Source organism: Xenopus laevis, chromosome 9_10S, assembly GCF_017654675.1.
Source record: "Xenopus laevis strain J_2021 chromosome 9_10S, Xenopus_laevis_v10.1, whole genome shotgun sequence".
Classification (NCBI taxonomy): domain Eukaryota; kingdom Metazoa; phylum Chordata; class Amphibia; order Anura; family Pipidae; genus Xenopus; species Xenopus laevis.
The window spans coordinates 107085659-107107443 of NC_054388.1; the positions used below are offsets into that span (position 1 = coordinate 107085659).

At 39.1% G+C, this 21785-nt stretch overlaps 2 protein-coding genes across 2 annotated transcripts in view; one reads left to right on the forward strand and one right to left on the reverse strand.

Moving 5' to 3' along the window:
- The first annotated feature begins 926 nt into the window (after nucleotides 1–926).
- On the forward strand, nucleotides 927–5862 carry LOC121399108 (retinal cone rhodopsin-sensitive cGMP 3',5'-cyclic phosphodiesterase subunit gamma-like). Its single transcript, XM_041578967.1, has 3 exons — nucleotides 927–1518; nucleotides 2628–2665; nucleotides 5319–5862. The coding sequence occupies exons 1-3, from the start codon at nucleotides 1310–1312 to the stop codon at nucleotides 5393–5395; spliced, it is 324 nt and encodes a 107-aa protein (XP_041434901.1). The 5' UTR covers nucleotides 927–1309; the 3' UTR covers nucleotides 5396–5862.
- A 5752-nt stretch (nucleotides 5863–11614) lies between these two features.
- The window catches only part of pgap6.S (post-glycosylphosphatidylinositol attachment to proteins 6 S homeolog), a 47077-nt gene continuing 36906 nt past the window's right edge, over nucleotides 11615–21785 (reverse strand). The window contains exons 9-13 of the mRNA XM_018239332.2: nucleotides 18857–18993; nucleotides 16062–16240; nucleotides 14961–15107; nucleotides 14509–14625; nucleotides 11615–12284 (exon numbers count right to left, since the gene is read on the reverse strand). Coding sequence (XP_018094821.1) covers nucleotides 11988–12284; nucleotides 14509–14625; nucleotides 14961–15107; nucleotides 16062–16240; nucleotides 18857–18993 — 877 coding nt within the window. The 3' untranslated portion in view covers nucleotides 11615–11987. The remainder of the gene's footprint in view (nucleotides 12285–14508; nucleotides 14626–14960; nucleotides 15108–16061; nucleotides 16241–18856; nucleotides 18994–21785) is intronic.

Consider the following 21785-nt stretch of genomic DNA (forward strand, 5'->3'; position numbering starts at 1 on the left):
CATATACAACACCGGGTAAAAAAGACTGCTTACCCCATATGAGAATGGAAGTAAGTCATTCCATTCTTCTGTAACTTTATTTTATCACCCCAAGGGGGTGCACAGTGGAATCCGTTGGTCATGTGATAAATTCCTTGCTTCTATAAGTACAAACAATAAAATATAGATTGTTAGGCTGCTTAGATTTTATTTCTTATTCTATGTGATTAGAGCAGATTATCGGACAGTAAATAACCTGTTACACATGTGTGTCCCATTACAGATGGAAAACAACCTAGACGAAGATAACAAGGCTGGAGGTAGATTGATGAAAAGAGAGCCATTCAAAAGGAGACATCGATAAGTATCTACAGATTCCTCCTGAGACTACTTAGACCACAACTTATCAACACTTCGTTCATTCAAACATATTAGACACACACACATCATTTATAGGCATACCCTAAAAGTTTCCTGCAGAATTTGGCATATTATAGGGAAATACCAATGCTAACAAACCTTTATGGTTTCCCTAATAGTTTTACAAATGTTAATGGAGTTGTTCCCACATTCAGAGTAGTCTATTACAGGCCTTGATCAGCTGACCGGTTCCTAAAAATATCAGTCCCCGTGCTTGTTCGGAAATTTAAAATATAGTTGGGCAGCCATGAGAGGTAAAACACAAAGGCTGTTGGCAGTCAATGGGTTGCGCTTCATATACATAAATGTTTTCCTTAAAGAAGGTACTCCATAATAATTAAGGAACCACCACATGAACATTTTATGCAGTGCTTGAATTCCATAGCTGCTCCCCTCCCAACACCACAAAATATCTCAAAAACTGAAAGAAGCACTTATGATTTGAGCTGCATGGGCTTCTCCCACATTCGAGACCACTTAGATACCATCCATCCCTAGCTAGCATCTAACTCTGAGTTAATCTTAATACCAAATCATGGTAATAATCCTTTTAGTGAGACCGTTGTTCAAGATGATGTTTAAGGGTGATAATAAAACAAATGTTTACTGAGGTTTTCTTTTCCTTTACAGGATTACAACAGCTGTGCCTTTGGAAAACAGAACACCAGTGGAAACGCCAACCCCCGCCCCTGTAGCAGTGATCAGTGCAACTGAAGAGAAAAAACAAGACAAAAAACAAGCCCAGGCAGATAAGAAAGGTGAAGCAGTAGAGAAGGTCACAGTTGAGGAAAAGGTCCCAGCTGAAAATGAAAGTCAACCACCAGAGAAAGAAACAAAAGAACAGAATGATGTACAAAAGGAAAATGTAGAAAAGGTGGAAGAAGTGAACAAAGAACCAAATGAAGTCACCATGGGGCACAGAACGAATGTTTTAGGTGAAGAATCAAAAGGAACTCAAGTTAAAGTCACAGAGGAAGCAAATGTGCCTACAGAAAACTTTGGTGCAACGTCGTCCCAGCCTCCTGCTCGATCAGGTCCAACAACGAAAAAAGGACCAAAATTTAAGCAAAGGGGGTCAAAGGAATTCAAAAGCAAACCACCCAAAAGAGGAGTTATTGGGTAAGCAGGGTGAAATTCAGGCAAAAAGTTTGGTCTCAAAGTGTAGAGGAACTGTTGGAATTCTACATCAATGAATGAACACAAATAAGATACAATACAAAGGGTATAGATGTTATGCATGGAAAACTTCTAGAAATTCTTCTCTTTCACTTACACTTAGCTCCAAAGAGAAAGCTGATCTCCCTGATGAAGGTATAATTATAAAACAGTAAATCTGTCCCCTTGCCAGTTTGCAGGCAGACACCGTCCATAATGGTGGCCCTGTGCTTGAGAGGTCGGCGAAAGAAATGTTTCCACCAAAAAAATTGTGATTGACCCATAACAAGTTCTTGTTTAGACCCAAAATATTTCCTTTCTTGACAACTATAACATCATCATAAAGTGAACTTGAAATTGGTTAGTTCTATTGGCTTTTGGGTAAGGGCACATGCTAAGGTTTGGGGAGATTTAGTCCTCCAGCGACAAATTGCCTCTTCTTCGGGCGACTAATCTCTCCAAAAAGCCTTCCCGCTGGCTGGAATCTAAATAAACAAATACAAAAATGGAAATAGAAGGCGCACACCCTAAAATGAAATTACAGGGTGCTAATCCATCGGTGACTCCCCATAAGAGTCTCCAAATGAATTACAAAAAAATAAAAATAATAGACAGCACACCCGATTAGAAAAAAATTAAAAAAAGAAGAAATTAATCCAAAAATAATATGCAAAAAAATCAAAACTAAGGTGAGCCGGTAGGGTGACACTTGGAGCTCTTCGTTTTCTAAAGTTGGCCGAAGTTTCTGGGTGACTTTGAAAAATGAACTGCTCTGAGTGCCATCCCATTGGCCATTTAGATTCTAGCCAGCGGGAAGGAGGAGATTAGTCGCCCGAAGAAGAGACGTTTGATCAGCGGGCGACTAAATTTCTGCAAATCTTAGCGTGTGCCCTTACCAGGCTGTCTGTCTACCTGTATCTGAACAGGAGATAATGGGCTACTGCAACTGCCAACGAGTGGTTCTCAAGCGATTGCTGGGGCTAAGAGGGTACAGATCTAGGTCTCAGCTTTGTATTATTATCAGAATTATCTCTTGTGTTAAATCATATTGTGTTCCTCTCCTTTAAATCTAGATTTGAAGAAATCCCTGGAATGGACGGCTTAGGCGCAGGTTGGTATCTCTGTACAGAGCTCCTCGCAGTTTTAGTAGCCTGAACCATATTATTTGCCTTGGTGGTGGCGTCCTCTACAGAGAACAAAATCAAAAATATCATATCATCCTCAATATTTTTTTTAAAGGAACCCTCACATTTCAGTGAAACCAACGTGCAGTGGTTCTCCTTTGCCTAAACTAAAAATCTTAAGGGAAACATCTGCTTCTTATTAAAACATGCATTTAGCAAGTCATGGGGGGAAAAAAAAATAGAAATTAAGGTTAGAACAAAAAATATAAACTTAACCTTAATGCCCTAAATCTACAACTGCGATAAAATAAAAGAATCTTAAATTATTTCAAATCCATAATCTCGTCTAGAATATCTTAGTAAACAAAGGGAACCCCAATTGATACAAGATGTGAGCTCTAAAGGACACATTGGCCTCTTTTCTTCGTGACTGGAACTGTTTTATTTTTTGCTGACAAAATTCCCAAAGCTTAAGAGGATTCCTGTTGTCTCTGAGTTAAGCTTCTTAACCTTCCAAGACATTGTTCCTCTTCGGAAAGGGAAAATCGGCGACACTGAAATTTGATGACAAGGAGAACTTAATGCCGATTTACTTAACTAATCACATTATACATGTATTAACCCACACCTGGCCAATGTTCAACGAGAAGCTCAATCAGGGTCCAGCTACGGGAATTCCACAGGTTTGTTCAACGGCAAAGCTTTTTTGTGAGCTTGGTTCTGACGGATAAATGCCTTCCATTTACATCGAGCTTAGAAGCAACACCATTTCTGTTGGAAGAACTGTTCTGGGGAGCACGTTACCTTATAGGTTTTTAAAACTTACAGTAAATTTGATAGGGGTAGTTTTCGTTTTGTGGTTTTTGAAATATTTAATTTTTGTGCTCTGCAAATCTCTGGTTTGGAATTTAACTGTTACAATGACCGTAGTAACCAGGCAGCACTTGGAAGGCAGAATAGAGAATCAATAGGAAAGGTCCTCAAACAAGCTCTGACGGATAAAAATAGATATTCAAAGGAGGGCCCATTTAATGAGACAAATTCATATATATATTTTTAAATAAAATTTAGGGAAATGTATCCCTTCTATGACTTTTTCAGTGCAGCTGATTTTTGTTCTCCACTAAATTTATAGTAATGCAAATTCTATAATGTAATACCAATTTTTCTGCACTGCTGCCATGGATAAAACAACACTGGACAAACTCAAGAGACGTAGGGAAATTGTTTTCATTTTTCAACCATAACATTGGTGGTTGCTATTGGCAAAAGCTCTTGTGCAATTTGTAAATCAGCCCCGCTCCCACTTTATTCATAGAAAAATACGAAAAGCTTCAGAGGCAGTGTTTCAAAAAACATTAAGGGGCAAGTTTATCAAGGGTCAAAGTGAATTTGAGGGAATTTTCGAAGTAAAAAATGTGAAATTCGTAATTTTTTGGATACTTCGACCATCGAATAGAATACTACGACTTCGAATTCGATTTGAAGTAAAATAGTTAGAATTTTCGACCATTCAATAATCGAAGTACTGTCTCTTAAAAAAAACCTCGACTTCAATACTTCGCCAATTTAAACCTGCAGAAGTGCTATGTTAGCCTATGGGGACCTTCTAGAGCAGTTTTCTAAGTTTTTTGAAGTCCAAGAAAAATCGTTCAATCGATCGCTGAAATCCTTCTAATTGTTCGATTCGAAGGTTTTAATCGTTCGATCCAACGATTTTACTTCGACCGCAAATGGCCAAATTCGATGAAAACAAACTTCGACTTCGATATTCGAAAGTCAGAGTAATTCAATTCAATGGTCGAATTTCGAAGTATTTTCAACTTCGAAATTCGACCCTTGATAAATCTGTGATAAAACAAGTGATTCAAAAATCTGTAATACGCTACTATATTGAAGTATTTAAATTGACAATTATGTCGCCTAAAATGTTTCACCAAAATCTTTCAATCCTTTGTAAACGGGCAATTTTATTTAAACTGTAAATGGCCATCAATTATGAAATTCTAACTGGGTACAACATCTGGGCAGGGTGAGGTGAAATGATCCGCAAACCTCTACGATATAACTTCAGGTATGGGACCCTTTATCCAGACACTTGTTATCCAGAAAGCTCAGAATTAAGGAAAGGCCGTCTCCCATTGACTCCATTTTATCCAAATTTTTAAAAATGATTTCCTTTTTCTCTGTAATAATTAAAAAAGTACCTTCTAAGATATAATTAATACGTAATGGAAGCAAATCCAGTCCCATACCTGTACTTATTTCAACAGAGATTATGAAAGGTGCATAACCTTTAATAGGTATATATATATATATATCAAATTATTTCATTAAAATAATATTTAGGCCAAAAAGTTATAACTTTAAACGGTAACTAATACACCATACAACTTTACAAATCGAAGAAATGAGCAAACAACGATGAAATGATAATTGTTTTAGAAGACCGTTGTGGTTTTAATTGAGATTTTTATCCAAAAGTAGAGAAAGGATATTGGAAAGCAATTCTGGAGTCTCAAAAATCAGAGACAGAACCCTAATCTACACAAGAATACACCAGGAGGGGCATTAAAACGATGCTGCCATCTAGTGTTCTGCAGAAAATATTTCCATAACAAGATCTCTTTATTGTTTCAGACATCACCATCATTTGCCCGTGGGAAGCGTATAGCCATCTTGAGCTGCACGAACTTGCACAGTATGGAATTATTTGAAGATTAGGGTTTTCTATGGTTTTTGTTTGTGTATAAATACTTTTTTTTTTTTTTTTTTTTTTTTTTTAACTATGAAGCCTTCTCTGCATTTTGTCTACTTAAGAAGTTGGACTGTTAAACGTTGGATAACAGTAGCAAGAGAAATTAATAAATAAAGGAATGGCATGGAAGAGTGAATCAGTTTAGTCTGATATACACTGCTCCGAAGACCCATACATTATATCAGTAACCACCAACCCCTTGGATGTTGCACCCAGTGGTCTCAAAGCAGATGATTATTTTTCAATTCCAGGCAAGTTTTGATTGTATAAAAATCACACAAAAAATCTGCCAAACAGAGTCTCCTGAAGGCTGCCAGACCATATATGGGCCACCAATAGCCAATCACAGCCCTTATTTGGTACCTCCAAGAACTTATTTCATGTGTATGTTGTAGCCCAACTCTTTTTACATTTAAATGTGGCTCACAGGTATAAAAAGTTCGGGATCCCTATATTATATCATACTTTTAACCATGTCCTCTCTGTTGGGGGTCACTGGGAGTTAAAACATTGTATGAGCCACACACCAAATAGTTCTGGTCTCCTTTAAGAGAGGCTAAATAAGGCTCACACGTCTTTGTTCCTTTAGCACTGGACACAATAACATCAACGGTTTTTATTTTATTTGGGCGCAGGATTCGGTGCCTGTAATTTACTAATCTTTTAAGTTAGGGGAGGAGTAAGAATGTTGTATTTTTTGTACATATCATCAAATACTTCAGGATTTTATGTTGTCTTTCGTGTTCTGTAAAATTTTCAAAATCTTGAATGTTCTGAAATACAAAACTTCCTAAAAATTTTTTTAAAACAATCATGTTTGAATGGATGAATAAATACATTTCTCTTTAAAGTTAACTCACTGAATTTTACAAAACAAAACAGAATTATAAAAGAACCAGGTTTGACTAGAATAATAATAAAAAAAATTTCTTTTTAGAGTCTTGAACTGTGTGTGTGGGGGGGGGCTTGGAGCAGTGGCAGGGGGTAGAAGAATGTTCATTTACCCTCCTAGATAAATTAAAGGCCCAATTTGAAGGCTAGTTAGGCTTAGATTTGGGTATAATCAGTGCCGGATTTACAAAGTGGGCGCCCCTAGGCCCACTACCGTTTGTCGCCCCTGTCCCCTCCCCTTAATTCGTGCAAATTTTCATAATCTGGACCGCAGCAATGGGGATTGGTGGATGGGAAATTTAAAAAATGATTGTTTTTGAACCAATGTGGGTGTGGTTGAGCACCTTGCCGCCCCCCTAAAATCCTGCCACCCTAGGCCCGGGCCTAGGTGGCCTTTCCACAAATCCGGGCCTGGGTATAATTGATATATGTTCTCCTAGATACATTGAAAGCCCAACTTGAAGGTAATTTAGGGTTAGAATTCGGTAGAATGGCCATTTGCTCTTCTTGATACATTGAAAGTTCAACTTGAAGGACAGGATTAAATTTGAGTAGAATGGCCATTTTGTCTCTTAGTTACATTAAAAAAAAGTCCAACTTGAAGGCCAGCTAGGGTTAGATTTTGGTAGAATGGATATATGTTCTCCTAGACACATAGAAAGCCCAACTTAAAGGCCATTTAGGGTTAGAATTTGGTAGAATGGCCATTTGCTCTTCTTGATACATTGAAAGTCCAACTTGAAGAACAGGGTTACATTTGGGTAGAATGGCAATTTTGTCTCTTAGATACATTAAAAAAGACCAACTTGAAGGACAGTTAGGGTTAGATTTGGGTAGAACTGCCAGTTTCTCTCCTAGATACACTGAAAGTTCAGGTACAATGGCCATTTGTTCACCTAAAGGAAAGGAAAGAGAATAATTTCTCAAAGGCTGATCACTTAACCTCTAAGCCAGCTCCTCCTCTCCTAAATACATTGAAAGTCAAGCCTGAAGGACAATTAGGTTTAGATTTGGGTGATAGAATGTATTGAAAGGCCATCATTATGGCTGGCTAGGGTTAGATTTGAGTAGAATGGCCATTTGTTCTCCTAGATACAATAAAAGTCCAACTTGAAGTTCAGTTAGGGAGAGATCTGGGGTAAAACTCTAAAAATCCTAGATATTTTTGGTACTATGGCTGATATACCGATATTATTCTATATCTGATCATTTTGACTGTTAGAGTCATTATACCTAATAAAAAAGCATCCTTAATATTCGAAATGGCATACCAAACTCAGAAAAAACCAATCCACACACAATATATTCTGGCTGTTTATTGAAATTAATTTGAGGAAAGATTTCAATAGAAAACAAAGTGTCGTTGCAAATCTACTCCAAAAATATTGCATATTTCCCAAAATATCAACGGAAAGAGAAAAATAAAGCTTTTTTTAATCTAGAGAAATCAGGAGGACATTACAATTGACACACAATGAATTGCTAGTGGACATAACACAATAGACAGTCTCGACATCGGGAAGAACCTTTGTAATCCCTAGAAATAACTCTGCTGTTGGGAGTTATCCAGAAGAGACATGCTTGGATTGGCACCATATCCTTTGGAATTAAAAAGAGAAGACATCGTTGTTGGGAGCAGAGAAGGAAGTGAATTGAATTTGCTGCCATTATATATATATTTGGCTTCCATGGTTGGACTTCTAGAAGCAGAAAGTTTGGTGCTTCTGAAGCGTCTTAAAGTTATCAGCTTTAGCATTTTTCCTTCTACCTCCTACATGATTAGCTCTATTCTAGTTGTGTCTTAGATCCAATCCTTGCATTGGGAAGTGGAAAAAAACCAGAAAAAAATGTAAATCATACGTAAATGTGCAATTTGCCCCTTGGACTTCAGAAATAATGAGATCACATTGTAGTGCAATTGACTGAACATTCCAATGGCAGAAAAAATAATTTTGGCATACTGTTAGTGTTTTTTTGGGGGTTTTCAGAGTTAATAAGATTTCTAGAACATCCAGGCAATACATTGATTTTTAGATGTAAACGATGGATCAATCACCTTCCAACTGGTCAATAAAAATGCTAAGGATCAAAGAAACAGTCTGACACCACTTTTTTTCTTTTTATAAATAAAACCATAAATTAAAGCTGAAATACAGAGGGGTCGGTTAATGGATCATCTGTGTCCAGCATCTGTGCAAATGACCTTTCCATAATGTAGATACAGTGTTTGTTTATAAAGCCATATGTACAGCAGCCAACAGAGAGTCAGCATGCAAGCCTTCTGCCACAATCAACATATGGGAAGTCTAGTCAGTCGGATCTACTGAAGTAGAATATGTGAAGATTGGTATATTCCCTGGGTCTATGTCCAACAGACATTAGCAGCTGCTATAATGCCATGATACCCTCTTTGGAAACACTAAATCCTATTTCGCGCCAGCTACAAGTTGCAGCTACTGTTGAGCCCGTAGCCTTTCTGGTGTTTATTAAAGTGGACCTGTCACCCAGACACAAAAATCGGTATAATAAAAGTCCTTTTCAAATTAAACATGAAATCCAATTTCTATTTTTTATTAAAGCATTCATAGCTGTTGTAAACTCAATTAAAAATCTCAGCTGTCAATCAAATATTGTCTGCCCCTCCTCTATGCCTTAGGAATAGAGGCGGGGCAGACAATTACTTTCACTTTCCATTCAGCACTTCCTACATGTCACTGCTCTCCCCACACATTCCCCCGTTCTCTTCACCATTTAATTGTGTAGCCAGGGCATGGGGATGGACATCAGGTCCCCCATTCTGGTGCACAAACAAGATTCTGAGATGATACAAGACTTGTCTTAATAACAGTGTCCACAAAATGGCTCCTGCCTGTTTGCTATCATTTTGAATTTCCAGACTGAAGGAAACAAGATTCAAATAATTTATATAGTGTAATTAATGTTCATTTTGCTTGACTAATGCGATAAAATAGGATTTTTAATAATTTTTTTGGGTGACGGTCCCCTTTAATCATTTTTCAGCTTTGCGTTTCCATATTTTCAACCCACAGGAATCAAACTTTTTAGGAATTTTCCCAACAAATCCATGGAAATCAGAAGGTAAGACACTACGACAGATACAACATATAAAACATACGCCACATTACTTTACCCAACTCAAGAGCTCGGCTATAGGTGCTGAATATCTCAAGTACAGTCGCCCATGGTCACCAACCAGCAGATAGAAAATTAAAAACCCGATTGGTTGAGCAACAGCACTTGTGCTATTCAGCCTCTATATTTTTAAATCAGCCCTTCAGTGTAGCACCAAAAACCAGTGGCGCAGTATTCGGAAAATATTTGTAAGGTCATTAATACATATGTTTATTGGGTTGCACCACATCTGTCATTTTTTTTGGATTAGGAGGGATAACGACCCATAGACAGAAGAATAAGGCAACTACTGAACCCATACGCACATTTGTACAAAAGTACAGGAATGGGAACCGTTATACGGAAACCCATTATCCGGAATAGCCGTCTCCTGTCGACTCCATTTTATTCGAATAATCCAAATTTTTAAAACTGATTTCCTTTTTCTGTGTAATAATAAAACAGTAGCTTGTACTTGATCCCAATTAAGATCTAATTAAAGATGGCCATAGAAGCAAAGATCCTATCGTACAAATTGAGGATTCGTATGATTTTCGGATTGTGTGTGGAGTGTGCCGACCTTTTTCGTCCGGCAGAGATTGGTCGATCGGACAGGTTTGATTTTGACCCGACCATTGCCCATTGCGCATCGTAAATCGGCCGAATGTTCAGATTACCCCCCGATATAGCCATGCTCGTTAATGGCACATGGCCAAACGAGCGGATCTTTGCGTCTATGGCCACCTTAACCCTTATTGGAAGCAAAACCAGCCTATTGGGTTCATTTGATGTTTACATGATTTTCTAGTAGATCCAAATTATGGAAAGATCAGTTATCTGGAAAACCACAGGTCCTGAGCATTCTGGATAATAGGTTCCATACCTGTATCATCTTGGACGTGGGGTGAGAGGTTAGCGATTATAGTTACTTGCACCCCCTTAGTATTTTATCCCTTTCTTTCTCCTTTAAGGGTGAAGATTCAGTTCACTAAGGGGCAGATTTCATTAACATATCAAATCAAGCTTTTGCCACAGTTCACATTTAAAAAAAAAAAAAAAAAAAAAAAAACACAATCTCAATAATTTTGGAATCTGAGTTTTCAGGATTTGAATACTCCAGATTAGGAGCAAAAAAAATATTTGAATATTAAAAAAATAGTGGACATTTTAAAAATCTTCTGGTAGAAGCTGTAGAAGGGCTCTTAAGTTTGCAAGAAGGGCCCTTCAAGTGACAGCCCCTGGACGCCCCAGTCTGACCCTTACTGACACCATGTGATACAGAGCCCTATGTGCCCCGAGGAGTGAGGTATCTGTCTCCAGGCATTAAAGAGTGGCTGTAGCATTGAATTTATGTACGAAAATAATATCTTGCATTTCAAAAAAAAAAAAAAAAATATTCTGTATTGTTTAACCAGTATCTGATTCTCTTTGAAAAATAAATGAAGCTCTTCTTAAGTCTCCTTTTACGTTACCATATATACATATCTGCTGATGCCATTACCCCAACTGAACTATTAAATTAACACAGTCAGACTTATTTGATCACAGACAAGGTTACATAAAAAGCTGACTAACCTAGACAGAAGAAGCAGTCCAAGCCATTCAGTTGCAGCTTGTTCAAGGGTAAATAAACCTTTAAAATAAGTGAATGTAAAATTGATGAGGGGGCTATTCTAAGCACTTTTGTCATTTACATTAATTATTTATTTTTTTATTCCAAGATATTAAGGGATACATGTACTGTTAATATGAATGAATTTTGTTACAACAGCACCACCTGCTGGTCAGTTTCCCACCAGTCTGACCACCATGTAGTCAAGGAAGTTGTCAGGAGAAAGAAAGAGGCTGCTCTGATGTTCTTCTGCTTAGGAAAACAATTAGAAACCTTTCTCAAATCTTTCCTAAGCAGAAGAACATCAGAGCAGCCTCTTTCTCAGTATAGCTATGAATCAGAGCAGCCTCTTTCTCCTGACAACTTCCTTGAATACTTGGTGGTCAGACTGGTGGGAAACTGACCAGCAGGTGGCTGTTCATATTAACAGTACATGTATCCCTTAATATCCTGGAATAAAATATAAATAAATACTGAATGTAAATGACAAAAGTGCTTAGAATAGCCCCCTCAGCAATTTTACATTCACTTATTTTAAAGGTTTACATATCCTTTAATTTGGTTGGTTAATGGTGTCTACAGAATTAGGAACATGGGCTTTGACGAAAATGCATAAAAAGGCAAGGAGTGCTGGGAACAATGACTTCTCCCAATCAGAAAATGGAAAAATAATGATATAGTTGTAAACTCGTGTTCCAGAAGCCCAGCACTGGCAGTCTTCTTCCATCATTGCAGCAAAATATACATATTTTTTTCCAAAAACCCACTTCTCCCCTCTTTGGGTTTTTATTACACGATTCGAGCTATTCTTGCCTATTATGATTGTAGTGTAGAAGCACCGGTTTCAAGTCTTAGAACATCTCGCCTCCCTCGCGCATGTGTCTGAAAGAAATAAAAACTGTCCCGTTGTGAATTCTCACGTCGCCACAAATAATTCCTCCCGGTCATCGTGGCAGATCTTGTACCGACAGCCCAGCAGCTGTTTAAAATCCCACGGTTTCTTCTTCTTGTCTCGCGGCGGGAGCAAGAAGGCCACACTTCCGGCCACCATGATGTGCCAGAGACTGTGAGTGTAAAAGTAATTGGTGTTGGTCTGTGCAAAGACGTAGATGGAAAGAGCAATGAGCGCCAGGGAAATTCCCGGAACCAAGTAGAAGAGCCAGCGTTTCCAGCTGGGAGGGTAACAGTGCCGGCGCCGTACTCCACGGTAAGTCTAAAAACAGAGCAGAGAGGCAATGATTTCTTTGGAAGTAAATGACATGGATATATATTGTTTTTACAGCGATTTCACAAAGAATCACCCTAGTGCAATTTTTTTTAGAGAGTAATAGGGGCTCTGACCGGAGAACTGACCAAAAGCTTGACCACAAAAAGTCTGCATCAGTATAGAATGTTGTGATTTTATTCTTTTTGAACATGAAAGGGGAACTATTGTGAAAATAAAAATTTAATATAAGCTTCCTCATACGGAAATAAGAAACGTTGGTACGGTACAATTTCTGAAATAATTAAGTTTATCTTCACTATTCCTCTATCATTATCTGTTTCTCTTCATTCTCTCTTCATGCAGCAGTTGGGTGTCAGATATTCATTGACAGTTAGATCCAATATATCTTATAGGGGGGCTCCTTTTGCCTAGAAGATGTATTAGAGATCACTCTATTAAAATCACCAGACATCATGTCTCTCTACATGCAGGATTTGTGCAAAAGGCAGTTATTTTGTTAGATTTTGTTTGTACAGGAATTAGTGATGTGCGGTAGGCCCGATACCCGCGGGTTAAGCGGGTTCGGGCTGACCCCGCACCTTGGCTCGACCCTGGCGACTACCGGCTTAATTTTTTAAAGACGCCCCTTCTGTGATGTCTCGGCGCGGGCCTTAAAATGGAAGCCGGCCTTGGGTGGGTTGGCAAATAGTGGGTTAGAGTCGGGTGTGGGTTGGGTTTTAATGGTATCATTTATTTGAATGAGTTCTAATTCATCTGCTAGGAAAGGGAGCCCACCTATTAAATATATTGGATCTAACTGTCAATTAATATCCAACTGCTGCATGAAGACAGAATGGAGAGAAACAGATGCTGAGAGAGGAATAGTGAATATAAACTTGATTATTTCAGAAACAATGCAGAATTTTTAATTGATTGTATTTATTATTTTAGTAGGATGAAGCTTATATTAAATTTTCATTTTCACAATAGTTCCTCTTGAATTACTGACTCTATTCTAATCCCATGCTGTCTCTTTACTCTGTACCCAATAGCCTCTTTCTCCACCTTGATCACATAAAGGGTCATTTATTACTTCAAAGTTCTAAGCAAGTTCTAAAGTGCTAAGTGGTGCCCCAGGGAATGATGCCGGCTATTTTGTCCTACTAAGATACTTACAGCTTTATTTTTTTTTTTATTTTTTTTAAAGGTCAATTTTTATTTTCTTAAACCAAAAATAATAACAATAGACATTTATCAGGTTGATTATGTGGCCAGAAGCATTTGCACAGAGTTAGAGCTAGATAGTTGGATACATTTCTAATTAACATTCAAGCATATCTTGATGGTTTCTCCGGGGGTGCGGAGTTAGTAGTTTCAAGGGTCCAAGGGTTGGAGGGTCTCTGGGAGTATGTCACACCACGGGAACCTCTGATTTCGTATGTGAGTTTGTAGAGTGGAATTGTGACGTTTACCATCTTCAGCCAGGCCTTGATGGGGGGGGGGCGCTCCCATAGAGTAGGTATACTTTAGGGATGCACCAATCCAGGATTTAGTTCGGGATTCTGACTTTTTCAGCAGGATTTGGATTTGGCCAAATCCTTCTGCCCAGCCAAATCAAATTCGAATCCTAATTTGCATATGCGGGAGGGAAATTGCGTGACTTTTTGTCACAAAACAAAGAAGTAAAAAATGTTTTCCCCTTCCCACCCCTAACTTGCATATGCAAATTAGTATTCGGTATGCAGCAGAATCTTTTGTGAAGGATTAGGGGGTTTGGCCAAATCCAAAATAGTGGATTCGGTGCATTCCTAATTTACTTACAGCTTTTAGCCCATTCTACCATAACCTAGAGTCCTGCACCGGGTTAGGTGCCCGCGGAATAACCGCAAAGTGTTTGGCTTTCGGGCAAAAAGTCCCCGATTCTATGGCTGTGCGGGCAGTTCATGTGGAGGCTTGATCCCTCCCCTGTGAGATTTCTTCCGTTTTCCTGAAGTTTTGGTGCGACGTCACTTCCGGCCCAAAGTGACGTCGCTTCCAGTTTTGCGGGGCCCCAGGTAAGGAAGGGTAAGTTGGGCTATTGGGGGTCGGGGAGGGTAGCAGTTTCGTGGGGGAAAGTCACAGGTTGCGAGTATGGGTCTAACAAAATGGACCCACGCCGGTCTCTACCTTGACCAAAAAAATCAGAGACACCAAAAAAATCAGATGAATACCAATAACAAATTTTACTTACCCATGTGATTACCAGTATAACTAGTGCAAATAGGCAAGGTCCCATCATATTCCAGATTCCTTTCCGGTCTAGCTGCATAGAAAGGGCAATAAGTAGTGTGCCCAGCATAAACAAGACCTGCAATCACAAAGGGACACTAAATAGCAAATGGAAATAAAATGTCACTGCCCTTAGCTAACCTAGAATTGAGCAAAGTCCAGCCAGTCGGGGGGGGTTCTTTATAAACACTGGGCAAACCTGCACCTCAGCAGTAACCCATGGCAACCAATCAGATGATTGCTTTCAATGTTCAACCTGCATATGGCTGAAAAAAGCTAATCGCTGATTGGTTGCTATGGGTTACTGCCCAGGGGCGAATTTGCCCAGTGTTTATATATGAGCCCCATGGCATGGCTCTGAGACTGGAGCTAGGGAGGCAGTAGCACTAAAGCAAACTGTTATTTCATACTTACATATTTCAGAGTTTTCTTCAGTCTGGCCATACAGAGGATGGTCACCCATATGGACACGACGGAGCCAAAGAAATCACAGTACTGTAAGGTGTCATAGTCCATGATGCACATCACTGCGTCCCCAGGCTGGTCACAGGCGTGATAGAACTGAAACAGTCGTAATGATGTTAGAATGGTGTGGGAACAATACCAGAAATGCAATCGACAGACACTGTAACAGCAACAATGAAAGCCTCTGAGCACAAAATGCGTTAGGCTATATGTGTCCTAATAAATACTTTTTATATTTTGCTACTACCCTTGCTACTGCATTTATTAATTGTGGATCTCATTCACTTATTTTGAGTATTCCAGGGAGCTATAGGGTGTACACACGCAGACAGCTCCATATACTCATCTATTCTCTTGCACTGATGCTTAACGGAAAACTTTACCCCCAAAATGAACACTTGAGCAACAGATAGTTGATATCTTATTAGTGGCATATTAAAGAATCGTATCAAACTGGTCTATATATTTAAGTAAATATTGCCCTTTTACATCTCTTGCCTAAACTGCCATTTAGTGATGGTCTGTGTGCTGCCTAAGAGATCACATGACCAGAAATACTGCAGCTCTAATTGTAATGGGAAGAGATCATCTGACCAGAAATACTGCAGCTGTAACAGGAAGAGATCACCTGACCAGAAATTCTGCAGCTCTAACTGTAACAGAAAGAGATCACCTGACCAGAAATACTGCAGCTCTAACTGTAACAGGAAGAGATAACCTGACCAGAAATACTGCAGCTCTAACTGTAACAGGAAGAGATAACCTGACCAGAAATACTGCAGCTCTAACTGTAACAGGAAGAAGTGTGGAAGCAAAAGACAGAACTCTGTCTGTTAATTGGCTCATGTGACCTAACATGTATGGTTTGTTTGGTATGTTTATGTGCACCGTGAATCCTATGATCCCTTGTTTTTTTAAAATGGCAGTTTTCTATTTAGGATTACCTAATGGCACATACTACTAAAAAAGTACATTATTATGAAAATGGTTTCATGTACAGTATAGCTGGCAGACAGGATAGCAACAACAGAAAGAAAAATCTGTACGTACGGTGGAGAAGAACATGTTGTATGCATACACTGCAGCCTCCACAAAGTAAAACTTGTAAACTGCCACAATGATGGTGGGTATGAACATGAAGTTGCTCAGTGTCAGCAGCAAAGTGGCGACCAATTGTTGTTGGTAGGAGAGAACCTTACTGTTGTCTGAACAGCTCCAGCCGGCCCAGCCTGGAGGGAAGAGAAAGACATATGTCTGTAAATCAGATAAACAGCCCGAGTGTAGTTCTCGTGTGGTTACTAAAGTTGTGTTGTCTGTTTGAATGGACCATGTGAGAAGAGATGGATACTGCCCCATGTGACCTGAAGACTTCGGTTGTTTATCTCTCAGGCAATCAGCACATCTGGACACACGGATAATGTTCAGACTCAAAACATTGATTTATCTGCAGGATGCATCAAACTGCAACACAACAAATCAGACAGGCCCGGCCAGAGAAAATCAGTTCTTCCCGTTCAATTTTATACCCAGATCAAAACATCGTTAAAGGGGTGGTTCACCTTTAAATTAACTTTTATTACTTATAGATCGGCTAATTCTAAGCAACTTTTTAAATTACCTTTATTATTATTATTATTATTATTATTTTTTTTTTTTTTTACAGTTTTTGAATTATTTGCAGATTTCTTCTGATTCTTTCCAGCTTTCAAATGGGGGGTCACTGACCTCATCTAAAAAACAAATACTCTGTAAGGCTACAAATGTATTGTTATTGCTACTTTTTATTACTGATCTTTCTATTCAGGCCTCTCCTATTCCTATTCCAGTCTCTTGTTCAAATCAATGCATAGTTGCTGGGGGAATTTAGACCCAAGCAACCAGATGGTTGAAATTGCCACTACTGAATAAAAAGCTAAATAACTCAAAAACCACAAATAATAAAATTATTTTTCATTTAATTGTCTCAGAATATCACTCTCTACATCATGCTTAAAGTTTCTTTAAAGGTGAACAACCCCCTTTAACATTTTCGATTACGTATTATACTTGAATCAATCTTATAGGTCATCTTAATTTTAATCTCACGTCATTGGATTTTATGATTAAGCATCATTTGTTACGAAGCAGATTTTCATGCATTAGCTTGTACGATTTATTGACTAAATTCTGGGGGCTTTCCGTGTGCCAAGCAAAATAATTTCAGTTCCTATAACATTTTGGTGTGTATTTATGAAAGAGTGAAGTTAGAGATCACCACAGTCCTCTAGAGTGAAATTCCGCCGATCTCCATTCTTTTTTATGACATTTGGAAAGTTGAATTTATGAAAGGGTGAACTTTCTCTTTCACCTGTTTATAAATACTCTTTTTAAAATGTCATAGAAATGAATGGAGAGTGGCAGAATTTCACTCTAGAGGACTGTGGTGATCTCTAACTTTACTCTTTGATAAATATACCTCTTTGTGCACTAGCAAGCAAGGACTTTAAGCTTAACCCCTTACTAGCCAACTCTGTCAGCTTGACCTGACTTTGAGGGCCAGTTAGTATATTTAAAAGGAGAACTAAAGAAGTAGCTAGAAATGTTGTACATGATGTTTTGTGCTTCTGTACCAGCCCAAGGCAACCACAGCCCTTTAGCAGTAAAGATCTGTGTCTCCAAAGATGCCCCAGTAGCTCCCCATCTTCTTTTCTGCTGATTCACTGCACATGCTCTGTGCTGCTGTCATTTACTGAGCTTAGGGACCCACTCACAATATACAGTACACATAAAATAGAAATGTCACAATATAAGGCTGATTAGTAATTAATACAGATAATTACTACATGGCAGCACAGAAACCAGTGCAATTAGCATCAGAATTGAATAATCAGCAAACCTGTAGCATCAGCTTATATTACAGCCAGGGAAGCTCATTTTCTGCTGGATAATTAGTGACGAGCCCTAAGCTTAGCTTCTCAACAGCCAATCAGAGCCCACTGAGCATGTGAGTGTCACAGACACTTTCCAAGATGGTGACCCCCTGTGACAAGTTTGAAGTCCTGGATCATTGCTGTTATTGACAAGCTGAAACTTTAGCCTCGTGCAGTAAGTTCAGTATTTAAAATATGCCATTTTTAACATATTAATTTTTAGGGTTTACTTCTCCTTTAACAGACCATCCAAGCAAATTGGAAAAACAACTGATCTGCTTGTCTGGCTGATGGCCCATAAAGTGTATTGACAAGGGGCTTGCTTATGCCCAGCTCATGTGTTGATGGCAGCCATCGGAAGATATTCTTTCTGGAGACATCCACCATTACTTAGTTGAAGAAACATATTGCACAACTGTACCTAGCAAACAAGAAGGTTCCCACCAGGCAATACACTAGTCATTATAAGTCTCACCCATAGAAGAGTTGATCTTGGGTGAGCCCAGAGGTAAAAGACAGACATTCAATCTATCCTTACACAAGTATGAAACCCGTTATCCAGAAAGCTCCACATTACCGTCTCCCATAGACTCCATTATAATAAAATAATCCACATTTTTTTTTTTAAATGATTTCCTTTTTCTCTGTCATAATAAAACAGTAGTTTGTACTTGATCCCAACTAAGATATAATTAATCCTTATTGGAAGGATTTAATGTTTACATGATTTTCTAGTAGACTTAAGGTATGAAGATCCAAATTACGGAAAGATATGTTATCCAGGTCCTGAGCTTTCTGGATAACAGGTCCCGTACCTGTATAACCTTGCAGTAGTTTAGAATTCTATAGCAGCCAGTTTCAACACAGCAAAGCAAACCACCAACTGGTTGCTATAAATTGCTGCAACAGTACAAAGAAACTCAAGAGAAATCTCACCGGCCTTGCAGCTGCAGGCAGCATAGAGGTAACCATTCCTTCGCAGAAGCCGGCAATCTCCATTGGGCCCGCAGTTATCTTCGCATGGACTGAGAGCAGAACCAAAAAGTACTCTAGGGGACAGGGACTGGCAGTCACTAAAGGGGGGAAACAGAAACAAATTTACATCTTTAACCCCCTCATTCACCAAAGTGGGGCAAACAGGTCTCGCACTAAAGGATGCCGTCGATCGTGGAACTGAAACATGGGCAGAGATCAACCTGATCTGCCTTGCCCCAGGCTTAGAGGTACGAGGGCAGGGAGCAAAGTGCATAACATAGGCACAATCCACCATGTTTTTAAAGGAGAACTATCACAAAAAATTTAAATTTAATATAAACTTCCTCATATTGAAGCAAGGAACTTTCTAAATACAATCAATTAAAAATTCTGCATTGTTTCTGAAATAATCACATTTATCTCTTCACTATCCCTCTCTCAGCATCTGTTTCTCTTCATTCTGTCTTCATGCAGCAGTTGGGTGTCAGATTTTCATTGACAGTTAGATCCAATATATCTTATAGGGGGCTTCCTTTCCTAGCAGATGTATTAGAGCTCACTCAAATAACTGATTCCAGTACAAACAAAATCTAACAAAATAACTGCCTTTTGCACAAATTCTGCATGTAGAGAGACATGATGTCTGGTGATTTTAATAGAGTGAGTTCTAATACATCTTCTAGGCAAAAGGAGCCTCACTATAAGATATATTGGATCTAACTGTCAATGAATATCTGACGCCCAACTGCTGCATGAAGACAGAATGAAGAGAAACAGATGCTGAGAGAGGAATAGTGAAGCTAAAAATGATGTACTGTTTCTGAAATAATCTTTCGAAAATAATTTCGAAATAAAGTTTATCTTCACTATAAAGGCACTTATAAGGGATAATGTACCCCCTACTGTAAATGATAAGGATATTCGAAGTCACTGAGGGGTTGTTTTGTGACCATATAAAGGCACAAGGCTGCAGGCTGAGTTATACAGGGAACTCTGAGTATCACTCATGTATTATAAGGGATAATGTACCCCCTACTGTAAATGATAAGTATATTAGAAGTCACTGAGGGGTTGTTCTGTGACCATATAAAGGCACAAGGCTGCAGGCTGAGTTATACAGGGAACTCTGAGTATCACTCATGTATTATAAGGGATAATGTACCCCCTACTGTAAATGATAAGGATATTAGAAGTCACTGAGGGGTTGTTCTGTGACCATATAAAGGCACAAGGCTGCAGGCTGAGTTATACAGGGAACTCTGAGTATCACTCATGTATTATAAGGGATAATGTACCCCCTACTGTAAATGATAAGGATATTAGAAGTCACTGAGGGGTTGTTCTGTGACCATATAAAGGCACAAGGCTGCAGGCTGAGTTATACAGGGAACTCTGAGTATCACTCATGTATTATAAGGGATAATGTACCCCCTACTGTAAATGATAAGGATATTAGAAGTCACTGAGGGGTTGTTCTGTGACCATATAAAGGCACAAGGCTGCAGGCTGAGTTATACAGGGAACTCTGAGTATCACTCATGTATTATAAGGGATAATGTACCCCCTACTGTAAATGATAAGGATATTAGAAGTCACTGAGGGGTTGTTCTGTGACCATATAAAGGCACAAGGCTGCAGGCTGAGTTATACAGGGAACTCTGAGCATCACTCATGTATTATAGGAGCCCCCCTATAACATATTGGATCTAACTGTCAATGATTATCTGACACCCAGCTCCTGAATGAAGAAGGAATGAAGAGAAACAGATACTGAGAGAGGAATAGTGAAGATAAAATAAGTTATGTTGCCTATGGGGAAAACAATGGTATTTGGGCTCAAAGCAAAGACTATTAGAGCCACAATGGGAGAGAACTTGCAGTGTGACAGCCATGTTTGGCCAGAGACACTGGCTCATTATGTGCATGAGGGTCTGAGGTTTGTGCAGGTAAATATCAGTTACTGGGCAAATCTGTGTGAAAATAAATCACATGTAATAGTTTGTGCCATCACATAATCCCATAGAGAAACACTGTCATTTGAAATAGCCATGTGCCTCTCTCTGTAGCTTTTATGAGGCCCTGTGCTCTCACACAAATCAGTGCACACATACTTGCTAGCTGATATCAGCCAATGAATGGACAGAGTTGTGCCTTTCACTGACACACTTCCTGATTGAGTGAGAGCTGCATCACTTCCTGTCAACTGTTGGTGCACAATGTGAGGAGGCTGAAGATGAAGTTGTTGTTCCCTCTCGTTACTGTAACTGTCCTGATTCAATTGGTTGTTAAGTGATACGAAATGAAAGAGAAAAACTAAACGGAGAGATGTTTGTTCCTAAATATCTACAGCATGTACCCAGCATAGAGTTGCCACCCGGCCGGTATTATACTGGCCTAGCCGGTAAAACACCTGCCAAGGCCGGGGCCGGTATTACAAATTTACTGGCAATGCAATTGCCGGTAATTTGTAATACCCTTTAAAAAAGCCCCTGGCCTGCCCCCAATTTGCAAAAAACCTACCTTTTTTCCAGTGCTGTGCACGTCTCAGCGATGTTGCTCCACCCCTTTTGCGGCACGGCACGTAGCCCCACCCCCTTTTAGCATCACGGACCGCCCCCTTTTGGTGCCCGCCCCCCACTGGCCGGTAAAAATCTTTAATAAAGGTGGCAACCCTAACCCAGCAAGAGGACCAAGCAAGAAGATTTGAATGATAATAATAACTAGAGAGGTACATTTCCTGAAGAAAATGTGAGTGGTGCTTGCCGTGGCAAAACTCAGGCCCAAATCTGATTGGCTGTTGTTGCCCCGCCCCTTTTTTTCCTAATTGTGAACCACAGTCACTCAGTGACTAACATACCAAAGTTTGGGAATGCTGTCATTTAATGTGTAA

Bases quoted from the DNA above. Each gene is read 5' to 3' on its own strand.
- LOC121399108 (XM_041578967.1), top strand. From the start codon at position 1,310: ATGGGGCACAGAACGAATGTTTTAGGTGAAGAATCAAAAGGAACTCAA. The intron at 1,519-2,627 runs GTAAGCAGGGTG...CTTTAAATCTAG, and splicing joins CCCAAAAGAGGAGTTATTGG to ATTTGAAGAAATCCCTGGAA. The intron at 2,666-5,318 runs GTTGGTATCTCT...TTATTGTTTCAG, and splicing joins AATGGACGGCTTAGGCGCAG to ACATCACCATCATTTGCCCG.